Source organism: Lipotes vexillifer, unplaced genomic scaffold (genome assembly GCF_000442215.2).
Source record: "Lipotes vexillifer unplaced genomic scaffold, Lipotes_vexillifer_v1.1 scaffold641, whole genome shotgun sequence".
Classification (NCBI taxonomy): domain Eukaryota; kingdom Metazoa; phylum Chordata; class Mammalia; order Artiodactyla; family Lipotidae; genus Lipotes; species Lipotes vexillifer.
Window position 1 is genome coordinate 2,066,018 of NW_006780658.1, and position 18,916 is coordinate 2,084,933.

The 18,916-nt window shown below is 37.0% G+C and overlaps 2 protein-coding genes across 4 annotated transcripts in view; one reads left to right on the forward strand and one right to left on the reverse strand.

Moving 5' to 3' along the window:
- Positions 1 to 1,701, reverse strand: part of IFT80 (intraflagellar transport 80) — a 111,189-nt gene extending 109,488 nt beyond the window's left edge. The window contains exon 1 of the mRNA XM_007454132.1: positions 1,675 to 1,701. The gene's annotated coding sequence lies outside the window, so the exon portion shown is untranslated. The remainder of the gene's footprint in view (positions 1 to 1,674) is intronic.
- Positions 1,702 to 1,854: 153 nt separating this feature from the next.
- SMC4 (structural maintenance of chromosomes 4) overlaps positions 1,855 to 18,916 on the forward strand; it is a 34,619-nt gene continuing 17,557 nt past the window's right edge. Inside the window, exons 1-10 of one of the 3 annotated variants that reach the window (XM_007454133.1) lie at positions 1,855 to 2,291; positions 3,421 to 3,564; positions 4,452 to 4,630; positions 5,008 to 5,199; positions 6,778 to 6,954; positions 14,021 to 14,185; positions 14,455 to 14,582; positions 15,054 to 15,194; positions 15,847 to 15,997; positions 17,738 to 17,902. In XM_007454133.1, the coding sequence (XP_007454195.1) occupies positions 3,426 to 3,564; positions 4,452 to 4,630; positions 5,008 to 5,199; positions 6,778 to 6,954; positions 14,021 to 14,185; positions 14,455 to 14,582; positions 15,054 to 15,194; positions 15,847 to 15,997; positions 17,738 to 17,902 (1,437 nt within the window). In that variant the 5' untranslated portion in view covers positions 1,855 to 2,291; positions 3,421 to 3,425. Of the gene's footprint in view, positions 2,292 to 3,384; positions 3,565 to 4,451; positions 4,631 to 5,007; positions 5,200 to 6,777; positions 6,955 to 14,020; positions 14,186 to 14,454; positions 14,583 to 15,053; positions 15,195 to 15,846; positions 15,998 to 17,737; positions 17,903 to 18,916 lie in introns of those variants that run through there. The other 2 variants (XM_007454134.1, XM_007454135.1) reach the window with 2 other exon arrangements.

Below are 18,916 nucleotides of genomic sequence, written 5' to 3' on the forward strand. Positions count from 1 at the left end.
CTTTCCCTTTTTACACATCCCACATAACTACTGTTAATTTTTATTTTTTACCAAGTCATTCCTTAGCTCAAAATTTTTCTAATATTTTGAAAACATCCTTGACCTGGCTTTCAAAACCCTTCATAAACTAATCTTCTAACTTGATGTCCCATTATTCATCCTTAGCACATACCCTAATAAGGTCAATGTCATAAACACAGCAGTACCAAATGCATATAGTGTGTGTGCTAGACAATCATAAACAATCCTATGAGGTAGGTATTATATGCTGGTTTTATAATAAACAATCTCAGAGATTGATAAATTGAGTAAACTGTTTAAGCATGTAGCTAAAAAAATGATGAGATTTGGGACTCCTGTTATGTGTTATATCTTCCTACTACATCATGCTATCTCCCATATACATAACTCAATTTGGTCTAGTCTTTGCTTTTTTCATGGTTAATATCTCTCCAACTCAGTTTTAATAGTGTTTTAGAGACTGCAAAATTCCAAAAGATTCCAGATGTTTTCAAAGAGAACTGACTGCTACATTTTCTTGTACACCTACCAGCCAAAATTTTTTTTCACTGAGCTTTATTGTCTGTAGTTTGTCTTATGAAAACAATTTTTTTCAACTTATATTACCTCAAATATAAAGGTATATTACAATATCAAGTCAATGTTTATTCAAATCACACCAGTCTCCCAACCTCACCAAATTCTTACACTTGAGGGGAGTGTCCTCCACCCCTCCTCTTGAGAAACACTGAACCTGAAATATGCTCCTCAGGGCAAGAGTCATACTTACTTACTTAGAATGACAATGTAAATTCATTCATAAAGCAGATTTACTGGGGCTTGAGTATGCCAAGTCCTAAGTATACAAAAGTTAAAAGGGGGAATAAAAGAGGCTCCCAGTTCTCAATGTCAAGTACTTAAGAGTCGCTGAATAAATGCTTGCTGGACATAGTCAAATCAATTAATGGTTAACATTGTGAGGGATTAGGATCACGTTTGAGAATCTGATCAAAGTTCTGGGAACACTAACTCCCCAGAAAAATTCACAAGCACCCATAATTTTGTATACGATTTCGGGGGCGGGGGGCAGGGGGGGGGAGTGGAGAAGAGGTGGTATGAACTCCTCTGAATTCCAATCACCTACCACCAGATCCACAAACTCCTGGTTAAAAACCTACTAGTAAAACTAGATTCTCTGGGAACAGGTATACTTGCTTAATAATCCTGATTATGCCTGACAGTGCAATGTATACAAAAGCTACTTAAGAAATATTTGCTGATCAATAATTTTCTCATACCCAGACTCCAGCAAATCGTTTCTTCCATTACAGAGTCTTTCAGCCAAATTATTTTAAGAACGCGAAACCCCCTTTCACTAGTGACATTAATGAATGACCTAACACCAATAATTCGAAATCATTTTGCTTTTCACTACACGGTCATTCACCAATCCAGGTTTTCTCTTCTCCTTGTTACCCCTCTACTCCCTCCAAACTCAGGGCTTCCTCCTTTGCATTCCAAAAGCTACGTCCAGAGCCGCACCGCCCCCAGGGAGACGGAAAATAACTGATGCTCCACTCCGCACACACCCTCAGAGCAGGGAAGGTGGATCCAGTAATGGCTACAACTTCCAAACCCTTTCCTCACCTCTCGCCTAGAAGTAAAGAGATTTACCTTAAGTGCCAGGAAAGCGGTGGCGATCGTACTCACAGAAGTGGGACCAGTTACCAAGAAGCCTCGGGCCTCTCTGTCACCATAGCGACTCTTAAGAGCTAAGCTCACTCCATCTTCCCGCGATACTTCCCTGCCGGGCGTCACCCGAGCAGGCCCTAGACCCCGCCCCTCAGCGAGCTCGCCCTCTCCTTAAGGGGCGTCATTGGACGACTGAGCCTTGCCTTTAGCTGTGGGCGGAGCCCCACTCTTTTTTTTATCTTTTTCAAAATTCTCAAGGTTTTTTAAAAAATATTTTTTATAAGAGTGCTATTGCCGTAGGCCCACGGAAAACATTGTTTCGCTTTTCTTTTTCACTTAATAGAAAACGTCCCCTGCCGCCTGGGTCCCGCCAGCAGTTCGCTCATGCGCGTAAGCCACCAGAAGATGGCGGCGATAATCGCCGCATTTTTTTCAAATTAGTGGTTCCCAGAAAGCATTGCGCGCATTTGTAACGAATTTCCGTTCGAGTTTGTATTTTAGGCGCCATTTTCGAGTGAAGGACCCGCAGCCGAAACACCGGTAGCAGAGGGGGGGTATGCAACCGTTTCCAACGTTGGTCTGAGTGGACTATCCGGCAGGTAAAATACTTCTTTTCCTGATCAGGTTGCACACGCTTACTTCCTGTCCCGTCCGCGGGCTCCTGGAAAGTAGAGGCCTTGAGTTGGAGCAGCCGAAGTCTAGGCTGAGGCTGCCGCCGGGAGATTTCTCTCGCTGTCACCCCTCCCCCCTCGGCCGCTCCCCGGCAGTCGAGACTCCCGCGCGCTTCTCCCGGGCGCCACTTCTCTGAGCTACATAAGCGTTGCTCAGGAGACTGGGGGACCGAGGTGGGGTGGTTGGGGGGAGCCTCTCAGCCTCGCGGACCTCTTCTCAGAAATCTCGGTCTTGGTCGGACTCTAGCGTGGCCCCCTGGCCGTCTCACTTCCCGCAAGGGACTAACCACCGGGTCTGAGCCCTTAACTGGTGACCTTTCGTAGTTTATTATCCAACGGGATTCTGCCGCGGACCCCGGAGGGACAGACCCCTGCCACCTCAAGGCTATTGAACCGGAGCCAGCGCTGCCGGCTTCCGATTTGAAAATCGCGAGTGGTCGGACCCGGCCGGACTGTAGAGAGCAGACCTCAAAGACCCCGGGCCGTCCGCTGCGCCGAGGGCTAAATGGCGGGGAGAGGAAAGTGGGCGGCTCGTCGCCAGTTGGTTCTTCGCTGTTCTGGGAAGAGGTGATAGATAGCCCTTCAAACGAACTCTTGTCTCTCAGAATCTGTGCGCTTGCATCCCTATCCCAGAGAGCGTGGGAATGTCCGCAAATGCCAGCGTATGGGAATTGCTTCGTTTAGAAATTACGTTAGAATAGTCTTTCATACTTATACTGTGGGCGGACGGCGGGGGTGCATTAAAAAGTAAAAAGAACCTAAGCAGTTGCTCTATTCTTGCTTGATCCCCAAGCACGTCTAGGTTTTCCCACTTGCTTAGGACTTAAGAAAACGAATCCCGCCTTCTTGGCACTTGAGTTTTTTGTGCCTTCTTTCTCGAGGACCCGCTGGCGTTGAGCGGGTTTGACGACGGGTCTCTCGAAAACGAGTGGACGGAGTTTTCCCCCAGTGGGACGGGGTGGGGAGCTGAGCCCGTCTCACCGCGGGGCCGGGTCGGGGGGAACGTACCGGCACTGGCCCGCGGCCCGACCTGCTCCCGGCTCTCCCTTGGCCCCAGCGACCATGCCCCGTAAAGGCACCCAGCCCTCCACCGCCCGGCGCAGAGAGGAAGGGCCGCCGCAGTCCCCGGACGGCGCCAGCAGCGACGCGGAGCCCGAGCCGCCGCCCGGCCGCGCGGGGAGCCTCGCGCCTGCCACCGCAGGTGAGTAGCCCTTCGCAACGCCGCGGGCAAGCGCGGGGAGACCCGGGTGCATCCGCGCCCAACCCAGGACTGGCTGGTGTTCTTGGGCGCGGGCAAGAGGGGCTGCGGGGTTGACATCTGAAGGTCAGGTAGAGCCGCTCAAGAAAGCGATTTGGCGATTTTCACAGATCAGACAATGTGCAGTCGGAGTAACGGTGCCGGCGGGGATGGGGGCGAGTAAATAGCTTCAATTCTGAATTTCTGTTCATTGTCTTCTATTTCCACGGAAATCGACACCGTCAGCCAGGAGCTAGTGGACTGTTTTTCAGACAGAGTCAGCCTGAGTGTATAATAATGATGAAAAGTTTCTTGACCCTGTAACTTCACCTTCGTGGTCTTAAATTTCTAAGAGAAGATGATAATTTACTCGAAACTACCGTAGCTTTTGTGAGTTCAGGAACTGAATGACATGAAACCCCTGTGACAGTGTCTCTAGAGCTCGCGAGTGTCCAAAGTTAAGGTTCCAGGTGCTCACAGATACGGAGAGAGTTGGATCTAGAGCCTTAGGATTTAACCACCTGTTTAGACAGGGAGCAGGGGATCAAGTGGTTGTGGATTTCCCAGATTTGCATGACGATGTAGTGTTTCAGCTCCTAAAAGGTATATTTCTATAGAATTTTGTGACTGGTGGCATTTCTTTCAAGAATTTCTTTTTTGATAAAACCAAACCAAAAGATTCTCATCTCCTGTGAGTTTAGGATAATACTATATTTGAGTGAAAATACAGATTCCTAGGTTTCATAAATAACATCTCTCCAGAGATTAGCAGGCAGTAGTCCTCCGAACTAATTGCACTAATGCAGGCTTTTTCCCCCTTGTTTTCTTTCCCTTTCCTTTGACTGACTTAGAGACTCCAAGTGAGGAAATAGATAATAGAAGTTTAGAAGAGATTTTGAATAGCATCCCTCCTCCCCCACCTCCAGCAATGACCAATGAAGCTGGAGCTCCTCGTCTTATGATAACTCATATTGTAAACCAGAACTTCAAATCCTATGCTGGGGAAAAAATTCTGGGACCTTTCCATAAGGTATTTGACCTTTTTAAAATAACCGTTGTAAGGTAATGCGTCTTTATTACAAAATGTTTCAGTTTTGTAGTTATTGTATTTATGCTGATTGATTAAAAATACAGTATGTTTCCTATGCTTTTAACAACTGAAATTAGCTTTTGTTTATCTGGTTATCTTTTGGTACCTCTCTTTATAAAGTTTTCCACACTGAATAGAATTGGTGGGTTTTATGTTTGAAAGGAGTATTTTCTCTTTAAATGTAAGAATGAATTTTGTAAAAAGTCCGAGTTAAAATTAGAATATGGTCTTATTTAAAGTGTTGAAGCTTGTGATATAAGAGACATGATATATGAAAACAGCTATCTTTAACTTTTGTTTTTCCTGTTTTTATGCAGCGCTTTTCCTGTATTATTGGGCCAAATGGCAGTGGCAAATCCAATGTTATTGATTCTATGCTTTTTGTGTTTGGCTATCGAGCACAAAAAATAAGATCTAAAAAACTCTCAGTTCTAATACACAATTCTGATGAACACAAGGATATTCAGAGTTGTACTGTAGAAGTTCACTTTCAAAAGATAATTGATAAGGTAAGGGACTTTGTTTAGTTATTTGCAACTTCAAGTAAGGAGCACAAAGGATTTCAATACGTTGTACATTTTATTATTTTTGGCTTAAATTGGCTCGTAAAAATTAGTATATGGTTAAAGCAGAACCAGTATTTATTTCATTACCTCCATGACCATATTTTCTTTTTGAGGATTGGTGGTAGTGGCTGTTAAACTTAAAATATTAAAATTTTTAGCCAGGGAAATGCATTGTAAGTAGCTCATAATAATGCTTACCTTTTTGGTGTAAAACATTGAGCGGTTTTAGTATCCCGAGTACCAAGTAAGCATTCTCTTACTATAAATTTTGGATTCATTTTTAAAGTTATTTTTTTATTGCTTTCAGATAAGTTACCTAAACTTGAAAATGTTAACAGTTTGACTAACTTTACCATCTCCCTTATTTCATTTCGCATTAAATTTAATGTTACTAGTAGTCATCTGTATAGGTGATACGAAAGAGCTTTGCTTCAGTTTGAAGTAAGCTACCCTTTTAAAACAGGGAAGGGTAAGGTAACATGTTTGTTTTCTACAAGAGGAGACAATTATAGGTAAAATGCCTATTTAGATTATTCACTTGGCTCTGTTGGTATTGGGATTTTTTTTCCTCTTCTATTTAATAATTAACTTTGGAAATACGTGGTTCAAAAATGACTGACTGGAACCTAAAAATGACGCCCAAGCATCACCAGTAGAAAACGAATTACATAATGAAATGAGGATGTGATTTGGCCTCTAGGTCTTGTTTTGGTTTTTTTTTTTTTAATTTTAATATAAACAGCCTTAATTAAATCTACATGGTGATATATATTTTAATTTTGTTTCTTAGTGCTTTTCTGTTGTACAGTTTGGGTTGGAAAGTAGATTGCCAGTAAATCAGATTTGATTCCATTGCTTATTAATTACACTTGATTTGTGTAAATTTTAAAAACCATGATTTCAAAATGACATAGATTTTAAAGGAAAGCACGTTTTAATGTTAAAGCAGATTTGCACTTCATTTTTTAAATTTGTTTGATTAAAAAAATAGGGGAATGTAGTTGTCAATTGTTTGCAATTTTTTTACCTTCAATTAATGACGTATTCTTCACCCAAAAAAGGAAAAAAACTAAGCTGTATCATCCCACTACTATACCTTCCTTCCTTTTTCCTCAAATCATCTCTTGCAGCTTTTTTTTAATGGACTAGTAATCTGTCAACATGGTTTAATAATTTGGGTGAGTTTGTTTTGGATGCAGTGGGTTTCTTGTGCCCCTTCATCAATTCTTTTCTCAGTCAAATATGTTTTTAGGCTTGAAGGTGGGGTGTTTTCTTTTTTGTTTGTTTGGTTGCATTGACTTTTTGGTTTTTGTGATCTATGAGGAAGGAATCAAAGAACTTGAAAAATTATTTCTAATCTTTGCTAAGATTAATTCTAAGAACTATTGTCAGTTTATGTGCATATTCAATTGAAGTTCTTAAGCCATAGAATTGGTTTCAGTATGAAGTGAGTGAAATTTGGAGCAAACCTCTGACTTAATACCAACAATTGTTTTCTGGTTTTGTTTTTCCTCAAAACAGGAAGGGGATGATTATGAAGTAGTTCCTAACAGTAACTTTTATGTATCCAGAACGGCCTACAGAGATAATACTTCTGTTTATCACATAAGTGGGAAGAAGAAAACATTTAAGGATGTTGGAAATCTTCTTCGAAGCCATGGAATTGACTTGGACCATAATAGATTTTTAATCTTACAGGTAAATTTATTAAAGATATTAGAGGTTCTCTCGTTCTTTTTTTTTTCTTTTTTTTTAAAAATAAAGTGTAAAGAATTTTTCCCTATTGGATGAATCCTGTATTTTTGAGGCCTTAAAGTACTGTAGCAGCACATCATGGTTTACATACTACAGTCAAGATGCGAATCATTATTTGCTGCTCTAGAAATTTAAGGAAATTCATTCAGAACTGTAATTTCATCATCATATGCTCATTTTATGTTTGGATGGACTGACATACTTGTTCCGCTCTAGCAGCACGTAAATATTGGCGTAGTAAAATAAATATTAAACACCAATATTATTGTGCTGCTTTAGCGTGACAGGGACATAGCAACTATTTATCATTTCTGTTTGTATTTCTCTTTAAGATAACATTTTAAATGAGATTTGTTATCTTTTAATAGTTCTTTTCCTTTACTTTTGTTCTTGTTTGTCATCTCTACTAATATTATATACTCGAAAGAAAAAGCTCTATATAGTTGGTGTTTCACAAATTTACCTGAGCACCTAACTGATTTAACTTTTTTTTTTTTTAATGCTTAGAATGGTCAATTAAAAGCTTATTCAAGCTCTTTGTTTTGTTTCAAATGGCCTACTTGAACCACTTCTACTGGAAGATCAGAAAGTAACTGATATTTCATTCTTAAGTATCACAACTTTTAAAGTCTTTTTAAAGGGGTATAAAATTAAGTACCTAGTGTTAAGCTGATTTTTATTAGAAACCCTGTATTCTTTATCTGAGTAAAGATATTTTCTACCAGTGTTGCTTGGTAAGAAAAATTCCTTATCTTCTCTATGTCTTACCTTTCAAAAAAGTTGGCTTTGTCAGACATATTAAAATTCCCTTTTGATTTGAGGCTATCTTCTTTTCCTTTGTCCTACCTACAATCACCAAGAGCATAATAATAAGAGAAAAACTATATTGTGATATAGAAATAGCTGCTGATATTCTTTAGTGTCCTGTACTACTGATTTTAAACTAACTTGGGAATTTTGGTTTGATACTAAAAGTTTGATTAGTATGACTGAGTGTTCCCAAGTAAGAAACTTACAAAGTGTTAGCCTCTATTTCCATTTTAGTCTATATTCTTCAACTGCTTTTTTAAAAAAAAATGTTAGTTTTAGGTGTACATAGTGTATGTAGAAGGTAAAGAAATATTCTGGGATGACTTATATTAATATCTTCAGTTCATTTGTAATACTTCTATAACCCAAACTTATTTTAAAATGGATGTTGGGAAATCATCAGCAGATATATTTCTAAATAAGATTTGAATTTACATAAATGTGGGATTAAAGCTGTGTGTGTGTGTGTGTGTGTGTTTTAATCAGATTTAACTTTTATGGACTTTTTGTATTCTGGGATTTGATTTGGTTAATTATGGATTAAAGATGCCCCTTTAGAATACTAAATTTGATAGTGATACCATTTTGCAGGAGCCTATCATTGTGTTTATCTTATTTGCTGTTTATTTACTGTCACGCAGGGATAATCAAAGTTTTACACCTGTGCATAGACTCATCAAAATAGGCTGCGTTTTAACCCTTGAAAGGGTGATTTTTTCCCCTTGATATTGCCTCTGTATACATAATTCAGTTAATAAAGGGAGCTAAATAAAGTAACTTCCCAAAGATGTAAATAAGAGTAGTTTTTAAATTGTAAACTTTATATTAAATATGTGCTTCTTAAGTGCCCAAGATGCTTAAGCCATTTGTCCTCATCATAATCTCAACCTTTTTATGTCATCATAATAGTTACGTTGTTTAAATCATTTTTAATACCAAGATAAACTTTCCACGTTAACAAATTGAATTCCATTTGATTAAATTTACAGATAAGAACCTTAGAAACTCACCTGTTAGGAAGAAGAAACAGGGATTGGACTAGATAGAACTAATGATGCCCTATTTAAAAGTTTGAGGGAAAGTGGCAGTGGTTTCTATGGATTTTTATTTATTTCCTTATCAAAATCTTAGACTCCTGCACTAGAGATTTAAAGCATTTGAAGGTAAGTAAGAATGCAGTTTTCATTACCTTATCTCCCACTAAATAACATCTTAAAAACTAGCTGTGGTTTGGGAGGCTGGGAACTTGGAGACATCAGAATATCATCATCTAAGACATAAGTGATTACTTTGAATAAAATGTATAGGCTGTTTGGCCAGTGGTAGTGATTAACAACCTAAGTAATATAAATCCAGCTAAAGTGAAAACTTATTTTTAAGACTAAAAAGCACTAAAGTTTAGAAGTCCATAAGGGTAAACTTTTTTTTTTTAAGTATTTATAATGGTATAGTTGGGTCTTCAATAGGCATTTCTAGTATTTGAAGTCATTTAAAATTTCATCGTTGACTATTTGAATGAATTCCTAATGAGTCACTATGCTAAGATGCTATAAATGATACAAAAATGGTAGAATTCCGTTTCTTGTCCTTAGAGGCACTTATACACATGCCTTCCTAAACTGTTAGATTATAATTGGCCGTTGTGCTTTTTATGTTTGTACATTTCCCTGTTTACATATACCTTGTTTGGGAGCTGTTGTCCCATTGCTGTAACTAAGTGTAAACAAGTAGGGTTTTGTTAGCTCTGTGTAGCATTTCATGGGTAGCTAGTTTTGTCACAGTTTTCAACTTCATATGCTTTTTGTCTTCATATTATAAAATCTAAACTAAAACTTAAAACAAGAACCAATTTTTTTTTCTTATTGTTTAGTAATTTGGAGATTGGATTAACTGAGATCTGAGTTGTTACCTAGTCATCTCTCCCTTTTTCTTTTCAGTATACTTCTTCTAAGCCTGGCATGACATATAAACTTAATTGGATTCTGGTCTTTTAGCCTGTAGAAATAAGTTTGTGCTATATCAAAAGAATTTTAGCTTTATCAGTAGTACTTTAGTTATCCAAAAGTGTCTTGTTCAACCGCCTCAACTATATGAAAGAAAATAGGAAACTACCCCTAAGCATCCAAAATAGATAGCCAGCAGTCTGCCTCCTAAAGCATTGTCCTTTCTGTTTATGCACTTAATTTAGACAGATACTAACCTCAGTCATTTGGTTTCTTGCTCTCTGTTAGTTCACAAAGAGCAATTAGAATAAAATTTATCAGAATAAGAGAACAATAACTTACATTACAGTGGAAAATGGAGAAAATAAAAATATTACCGAGGCAAAATAAAATTTCAAAGCCTAGTAAATCTGGGCCATTTAATTTTGATGCAAACGCCCATATTTACCTTAAACCTTCAGGTCTTATTAGGAAAAAAACTTTGTTATAGCTATATACTATACTTCAGTTTCCTGTGGTTCTTGCTTGCTAAAATTTGGATTCTGTTTCAATAAAGATAAAAAAGCATCGTACCTATTCATTCCTCTTAGATTTTTTTTTTTTTTTTTTTTTTTTGCAGTACGCGGGCCTCTCACTGTTGTGGCCTCTCCCATTGCAGAGCACAGGCTCCAGATGCACAGGCTCAGTGGCCATGGCTCACGGGCCCAGCCGCTCCGCAGCATATGGGATCTTCCCAGACCGGGGCACGAACCCGTGTCCTCTGCATTGGCAGGCGGACTGTCAACCACTGCGCCACCAGGGAAGCCCTCCTCTTAGATTTTTAAGCTGTATTCTTGTAAATTAGATTATTGAGGAATGCTGTAAATGAATCACAATACCCTGGTTTGCCATCCACTTCAATAAGTTATGGATTAGGCCTTCGATGTTATAAATATTCTCTTGAAATATGTTTGCTATTTTTATGTTACTTTAAAAAACCACAGATGGGGCTTCCCTGGTGGTGCAGTGGTTAAGAATCCACCTGCCAATGCAGGGGACATGGGTTCAAGCCCTGGTTCGGGAAGATCCCACACGACACGGAGCAACTAGGCCCGTGCGCCACAACTACTGAGCCTGCACTCTAGAGCCCGCGAGCCGCAACTACCAAGCCTACGTGCCACAACTGCTGAAGCCTGCGTACTTAGAGCCCATGCTCCACAAGAAGAGAAGCCACCGCAATGAGAAACCTGTGCACTGCAACAAAGAGTAGAAGCCAGCACACAGCAATGAAGACCCAATGCAGCCAAAAATAAATAAATTTATTAAAAAAAAAAACCCACAGATGGTATTTCCACAGTTGCTTAGTATCTCTGATATAGTGTGAATATAAATTAAAACATAGGAAGTCACTAGTAAACAACAGTGAAAAAAATTGTTTAAAACCTTGTTTAGTATACTTAAGCTATAGAAAATAGAAATAACTGTGGGGGGGCCTACAAAACTTTGCCAGCTTCAGATGGTAGCATATAGCAACTTCAAACTTTTTTTTTTTTTTTTGTCTCATCATGCTACCACTACTTGTGATTTGGAGCTTTGAGTGGTAAGGTGACTTTAAATTCAGGTTGATGCTTTAAAATTATTTCTGAAGCGTGTTGAAGGTATTGCCCTAAATTAAAACTATATTCTATAATTTCACATGGGATAGGTACATTTTCTGAAATATGAGTGGTCCTCTAAGCAGACTGTCAACCCACAGATTATACATGAAATGACACAAAATGGAAAAAGAACGAAGAAAACAAATAGTAGCAGGTAGTAAGGCAGAGGACATCAAGGAACAGAACCACAAGAAAGGTCCCAGATTGTCTGTCATTGAAATACCACAACAGTCCTAATTGTCACATGACAGGTAGAAGCCTAAATGTTCTAATAACCTGTTGATTCAATAGTGCTAATCTGATAATAACCGGTTTTTTTGTTTTTAATGAATACTGTATAATAAAACAATGTTATATGGGACTTGAGGTGCAACTATGTTGATTCATAAACGTCCTTGTCTTTCACTTGAAAATGTTTTTTTCTACTGGGCAACCTTGTTAGAATGAAAAGAAATCAGAGCTGTATATCCTTCATTTTCATTGGAAAGGGAGGAACAAGTAACCAAAAACAAGCAACCACTATGCTTTATTCAAAGCTAGGCAGTCTCCTAATGGTGGTATTCCATCTCTTCAATAAGTAATTTGGCCAGGAAAAGTGTGATGCCTTTAGGAATATTTTTATCATTCTTATACCAGATCATAACTTCTGGTTATCTGAAAAGTGTATACTTAAATAATACCTTATAGTGATTTGACTCAGACATGTAAGTTCTCTTGGCATGGTTTTTCATTTTTCATAAAATAAGTGTTCGGGTATTCAAACTGAATTCAGTAGAATATTAGACTATCAGGTGTCAGATATTTGGACTGTAAACACTAATACAAAAAAGTTAAACTGACTACCTCCAGATCAGTGATTCTCAGCTGGGGGTAGTTTTGCATCCTCACCCCCAGTACATTTAGCATTGTCTGGAGATAGTTCGGGCTGTTACAGCAGGGGGAAGCCTGATGCTGCTGACATCTAGTGGGTAGAGGTCAGAGATGTTACTAAACATGCTGTGATACCCAGCATAGCTCCCCACAACAAAGAGTATTCAGCCCAAAATGTCAGTAATGTTGCTGTTGATAAACCCTGTCTAGATAACAACTGAATAAGTCTCTTGGCTTCTTCAGTGGCTGGAGTCCCTGTTGTAATCTAAAGCTTTGGACACTCTTCCAGGCTTAAATCCTGTCTGAAACTTAAAATTGTTATGAAAATATTTGGAAAAAACTGATAATTGAAAGCAGAATAAAACATTTTATATAAATAGCTACATATTTTAAACGCTAATATTTAGTTAAAACTAATTCATACATGCCCACGGTTGCAGAGAAATCTAAAAAATAACAGACTCTTAGGATAACATTTCACTTTGTGTTTTATAATCATGTCCTGTTATCAAAGTACAGAAAAGTGATCATCTGTAAAAAATGTTTAAAATTATGCCCTTTAATGAGTAGATTTTTTTTTTTACACGGAGTCTTAGTTCCCCAACCAGGGATCGAACCCATGCCCCCTGCAGTTGAAGTGCGGAACCCTAACCACTGGACCGCCAGGGAAGTCCCTAATGTGTAGATTTTAAAATGAGCTGTTTCATCTTTTCTTTTATCTTTAAATTTTTTTACCTTGTATAATTATGTTGAGGATTTTGGTAAATATGACACTTTGTCATTAGCAAGTTTTGCCCCAGATTTTTAAGGTTCATTCATAAATACATATTGTAGATATTTAAATTGAGAAAGACTGTGCTTTTTTTAATATATAATTTTTAAAAATGTTTTTCAGTCTGCTATTTTGCAGAAATAGAGGGGTATTTTTTTTTTTTCTCTTTGTCCCTTTTCTTCTGTTAAAGAGTACAAGCAGGCTACTGGTGTGAAGTAAAGTAACAGCAATTTGCCTGAGCATTGTTCAGACAAAATTTTCTTCCCCATCAAACTAAATGGCTGCCTGGCAATCAGCCTTGAAAGTTACTGATTGTGAATTTTTTTCTTCTTTTCTCTTTGTAATTAAACTGCGTAAATACAAATATATAATGTTAATCTAAAATTTTAATTACAGTTCAAAAGTTGTTGTAATAATGATTGCAAGCAAAAGTTTTCCAATATTGTATGTACCAGCATCTTTAGTTTCCAGTCAGTTGGATTTCTTCTATTAATATTATTACCATGAGAAATAGTAATATTTCCTTTTTCATTTAATGGTCTTGTTTTTAGAAAGTTGCAGCATTAAGTTTGAGACATTATTACGAAGCCCATCGCTTGCTGAGGAACTCATAACACCAGGTTTATAGAGAAATGATACTAACCACCTTGGGGCAGGATTCCTAGTATAGTTTAACCATGAAGGGTCTTTTTGAAAATTCTTTGTTTTAGAATAGGAGCTATAATTCTGTTAATAGTTGAAAATGTTGCCACAGTGATTTAATTGTAGATTGTATGAATACTTTGCTGAATTTTGCTTAAAACTCTTAAGAGTATCAGTGGAGAGAACATTTTTATTTTTATTAAATGTCTTTAAACTACTGATTTAAATCATTTAGTTGTTCATTACTGTTGGATTTGTTCATTGTTTCTAGTTCTCACTTAAGGTTGATGTTGCTAAACATATGCAATGAGTGTGAAATATTACTTTTTTTAAAGGGTGAAGTTGAACAAATTGCTATGATGAAACCAAAAGGCCAGACTGAACATGATGAGGGTATGCTTGAATATTTAGAAGATATAATTGGTTGTGGACGGCTAAATGAACCTATTAAAGTCTTGTGTCGGAGATTTGAAATATTAAATGAACACAGAGGAGAGAAGGTGAATCTTCTGTAGACTTTAGTTGTATTGTAAACCAGAATGTTTTCTGTATTAACTAATTTCACTGAGTTAGATATTCAAGTTATAGTCATAATCAGGCAGAGTTTAGTGTTTTAGGTTGAATTTTATATTTTTCTTATTGGCATTTCAGAGGAACATTGTTACATTAATGTAGTTTATATGTTTTTTATCTAATGTTGGCATATTTTAAATTCAGATTGCTCAAATACACTTCATATGAACAATCTCTATACTTTTAACTTTTGTAGTTAAACAGAGTTAAGATGGTGGAAAAGGAAAAGGACGCCTTAGAAGGAGAGAAAAACATAGCCATTGAATTTCTTACCTTGGAAAATGAAATATTTAGAAAAAAGAATCATGTTTGTCAATATTACATGTAAGTACCTTAATTTATCAATTTTTGTATTAGTTTCTGGCAGTAAGTCTAAGCCCTTCTCTTTTCCCATATTAGAGAAATATGAAGACTGAAGTTAAAAAAATTCTAAAAGTTGTTTTATGTGATGAATTCATTAAATTAGGGTTGTTTACCATAGTATCGAAGTTGACTTTTAAGTACCCTACTTTAAGTTGGGAGGTGGGTTCACAAGTATTACTATGCTTAATAGTTTTACATATACATTCTTTTGAATTCATATAATAGCAGATCTAATTTTGTTTATATGGAGCCTATTTTTGTCCCTAATTCTAGCTTTGACCCTAGGTTGGTTTCCCCCTTCCCTGTCAGTAATCCTAGGTAATTGTTAATTGACTGTGGTTAAGAATACTTTAGAAACAGCTGATTTTACTAAAATAGAGAATTTTAGAAATGGTATTTTAGGATCTCTGATATCTTTTTTTTTCTCTCTAGTTATGATCTGCAGAAACGAATTGCTGAAATGGAGACTCAAAAGGAAAAAATTCATGAAGATACCAAAGAAATTAATGAGAAGAGCAATATACTGTCAAACGAAATGAAAGCTAAGAATAAAGATGTAAAAGATGTAGAGAAGTAATAATCTTTTGGAAAGTACTAAAAGTATTTAGTTACATTTTATTGCATGTATGTGTGTGTGTCTGTATATAAACTTCCTGCCAGCACATGCGTGTAATACATTTGCCAGCATATAAAATGGTCTCCTTTTGCAAACAAAAAACTTAATTGACTTAGATCTAGTTGATGATTATCACAGATTTGAGTGCCCAACACTGGTCTTAAAATAATGCAGGATGCTACCCCCTAGTGGCAGAACATAATAACACAAAACATCATAGCAAACATAAGCATTTAACCTGACAGGTTAGTTGTCTTAAAAGTTTTCTCATTACCTTTCTCATATCAATCTTCAATGACACCAATATCCCTTACCTATGCAGTTTTCTTTTTTATTCTTTAAAATGAGTTTTGCTTATTTTTTATGGTCAAATTTTTCTATACCTAGACATCATAGTCATTATTTCCAGTCCAGCTTAGAAGGACAAAATAACTCCTATAGTCACGCATTTTAACAGCTCCTTCAAATATGGGTGGAGGAGAGGGTCAGCTTGAAACAGGATCCTACCTTATAAGAACTTGGATACATTTATAACCAGGCAAGGTATATAAGGTGGCTTTAAAATATCGGAATATCCAAAATAGTGACTGAATTTTCTTACTTTGCTAGGAAGCTGAACAAAATTACAAAATTTATTGAGGAGAACAAAGAAAAATTTACAAAACTAGATTTAGAAGATGTTCAAGTTAGGGAAAAATTAAAGCATGCTACAAGTAAAGCCAGAAAACTGGAAAAACAACTTCAAAAAGATAAAGAAAAGGTAAGTTATAGGGGGGAAATTCTTAAAATTTCAGGTCTGAACATCACATGTAGTTTTTATTATTTTTCATGAATGTTCTTGGCCCATACTACCTAAGAGAATGAGTTGGGATTCTGAATGTTAAGTATTTCAGGATTTATCTCAACCTGATTTTTCCCCAAAGAGAAATCCTGTATCCATTGACTTTGAGTTTTAGAGCTTATGTTTCTGATGTACATTGTTGGCAAAATATTTACCAAATCAATTCTATTTTGGTGACAAAATAATTTTCTTCTTCCTAGAGTGTATGATTTAAAAAGATGTTTTTGGCTACATATCATAGATTTTTAAAAATAGTACCTTTGTCTGCAGAAATCAAGTTAAGAGTATCAGCAGGAGTTTCCCCTTAAAAAGGAGGGAAGGGGAAGTTCATAATTTACAGCAAGTGGTTGATTAGCTAGACTGAGGTTTTAAAAAAAGAAAGATAAGGTTTAGACCAGAATGCCTAACTTGCTAGGAGCCAGACTAATAAATCAATTAATCTGGGGTGTTTCAAACTATTTTCATAGTTTAATCAGATATTAATAGATGAGACACAAAGCCCCTCCCCTCAAAATTTTGTACCGGACTTCCCTGGTGGCGCAGTGGTTGAGAATCCGCCTGCCAATGCAGGGGACATGGGTTCAAGCCCTGGTCCGGGAAGACCCCACATGCCGTGGAGCAACTAAGCCCGTGTGCCACAGCTACTGAGCCTGCGCTCTAGAGCTCGTGAGCCACAGCTACTGAGCCCACGTGCTGCAACTACTGAAGCCCACGCGCCTAGGGCCCGTGCTCTGCAACGAGAGAAGCCACTGCAATGAGAAGCCCACACACCACAATGAAGAGTAGCCCCCTGATCACCACAACTAGAGAAAGCCCACGTGCAGCAACGAAGACCCAACGCAGCCAAAAATAAATTTATTTTTTTAAAAAAAGTTTTGTACCGTATAATTACATGGTAATTATAAGACAGGCTCTGCTTTACCTTGTAAGCATTTTCTGAATGCATTTGTTCACAAAATGCTTTATGCTTAGTACAGTAACACATCTATGTGAATCAGTGTTTGAGGGATACCATTTTGGGAAATGTTTAATTTCTCTGGTAATAGATAAATCAGAATAAACAAAATAGCATGGATTTGATAGAAACCCCTGAATTGGGCAGATTAAGCCAAATGTAACTGTAGTAGAAATAATTAGCCTTTAGGAATCAACCATGGAAAAGTGATTACTACTGGAAGGTGTTAATGGAATAAAATATTAGTCCTATGTGGTGACTCTGGAAGGGTAAAGTTGGGAAAGATCTTAAGATTTGAGGGAGACTAGGGGTGTATGGGTAATTTGTGGTAAGTTGTAATGTACTTTGAAGGGTACTTTAGGGAATTCCGTGTACTCAGACCATATTCACAGGTGAAGAAGGATAATTACAGCCTAAAGTTGAAGCAGAAGGAAGATCTGCTGCTCAGCGAGGAAGAATTGTCTTCCGTAAGGAATCAGGAATTCATAGAATTAGTTTTACCATTAGACTGAGAGAACATAGAAATTGCAGCAGATGATTAAGGAAGTACTTGCTAAAGCTAGCTGCTTTAAACTTAATTACAATGAAAACCGCAAAGATCTAGAAGATCCTGAGAAATGCTTTTAAATAAGCCAAATATTGATGGTGTTGGATAGCCTAAAGGTACATGCTTCTAGTAACTTTAATTTGTTTTATAATCTTAGATTGAAGAATTTAAAAGTATACCTGCCAAGAGTGAGAATATCATAACTGAGACAACAACTAGAAACAATGCCCTTGAGAAAGAAAAAGAAAAAGAAGAAGAAAAATTAAAGGAAGTTATGGATAGCCTTAAACAGGAAACACAAGGGCTTCAGAAGGAAAAAGAAGTAAGATTTCTTTATCGGTTGGCATATATTTTGGTGGCTTTTTTTTAATCTTGAAGATTGTTTTTATAGCAATATTAAAAAATGAACTGTTAGAAGATTGTTTTTATAGTAATATTAAAAAATGAACTGTTAGAAGAAAAAGTTTGAACTTTTAATATCTACCATTCCTAAAAATGGTTAGCCTAGACCCTTTCCCTTTTTTGTTGTTTGCTTTCTCGTTTTAAAAAAAAGTTAATGAGAACTTATAATGGTAGAAGAAAATACTCATCAAATACTTTGTTTTATGTGCAGTTCTTCGTTACACATTGACTTCATCAAATTTTCTTTTTCATCTTCTCTTAAATTATTTTCTTGGTAATTTATTGGTTACTACCTATAAATGCTTGGGACCACACTAACCGTAGATGACATCTCCTTTCTTTGCTTCTGTAGCTCTTCTGTAATAGTTTTAACCATGGCTCATGTGTCAGTTCTTGGCTCAAATCCTAGGTCAATCCCTTATTATCTCTGAACTTGGTTAGGTTATGTCTCCAAGTTGTCTTCCTCAAAATGCGGAAGAAAATATTACCCATCTTGTGAATCTTTGTGAAAATAAAACGTGTGTTTACTTACATAAAGTGCCTGGAAAGTAAGGAATTAATAAATATTAGCTACTACATTATGTTAGCACTTCCCTAAAACAAGAGTGTGAGATTGTCTCATTGTTATGTCTTGTCTCCCCAACAAGAGTATAAGCACAGAGTTTAGCTATCTTTGTTTATATTCACCACAGCCTTTTAGACAACACTGAGCATGTTAAATAGATATTTAATAGATGACAGTAATTGAGTTGAATTGACTTAACGTTACTTAAGTCAGTTACATAAGACCTTTGTTAATTATACCTCCATGAAGTGTTTTGGAGTTTCTTTACAGACTAAATTGATTCTGTTTTGAAATATGGGCATGTTCTAATATCATACTGTATTACTGGGCCAGTGCTTTGTATGTGAAATAAAAGGGTTAGGCTTTTGT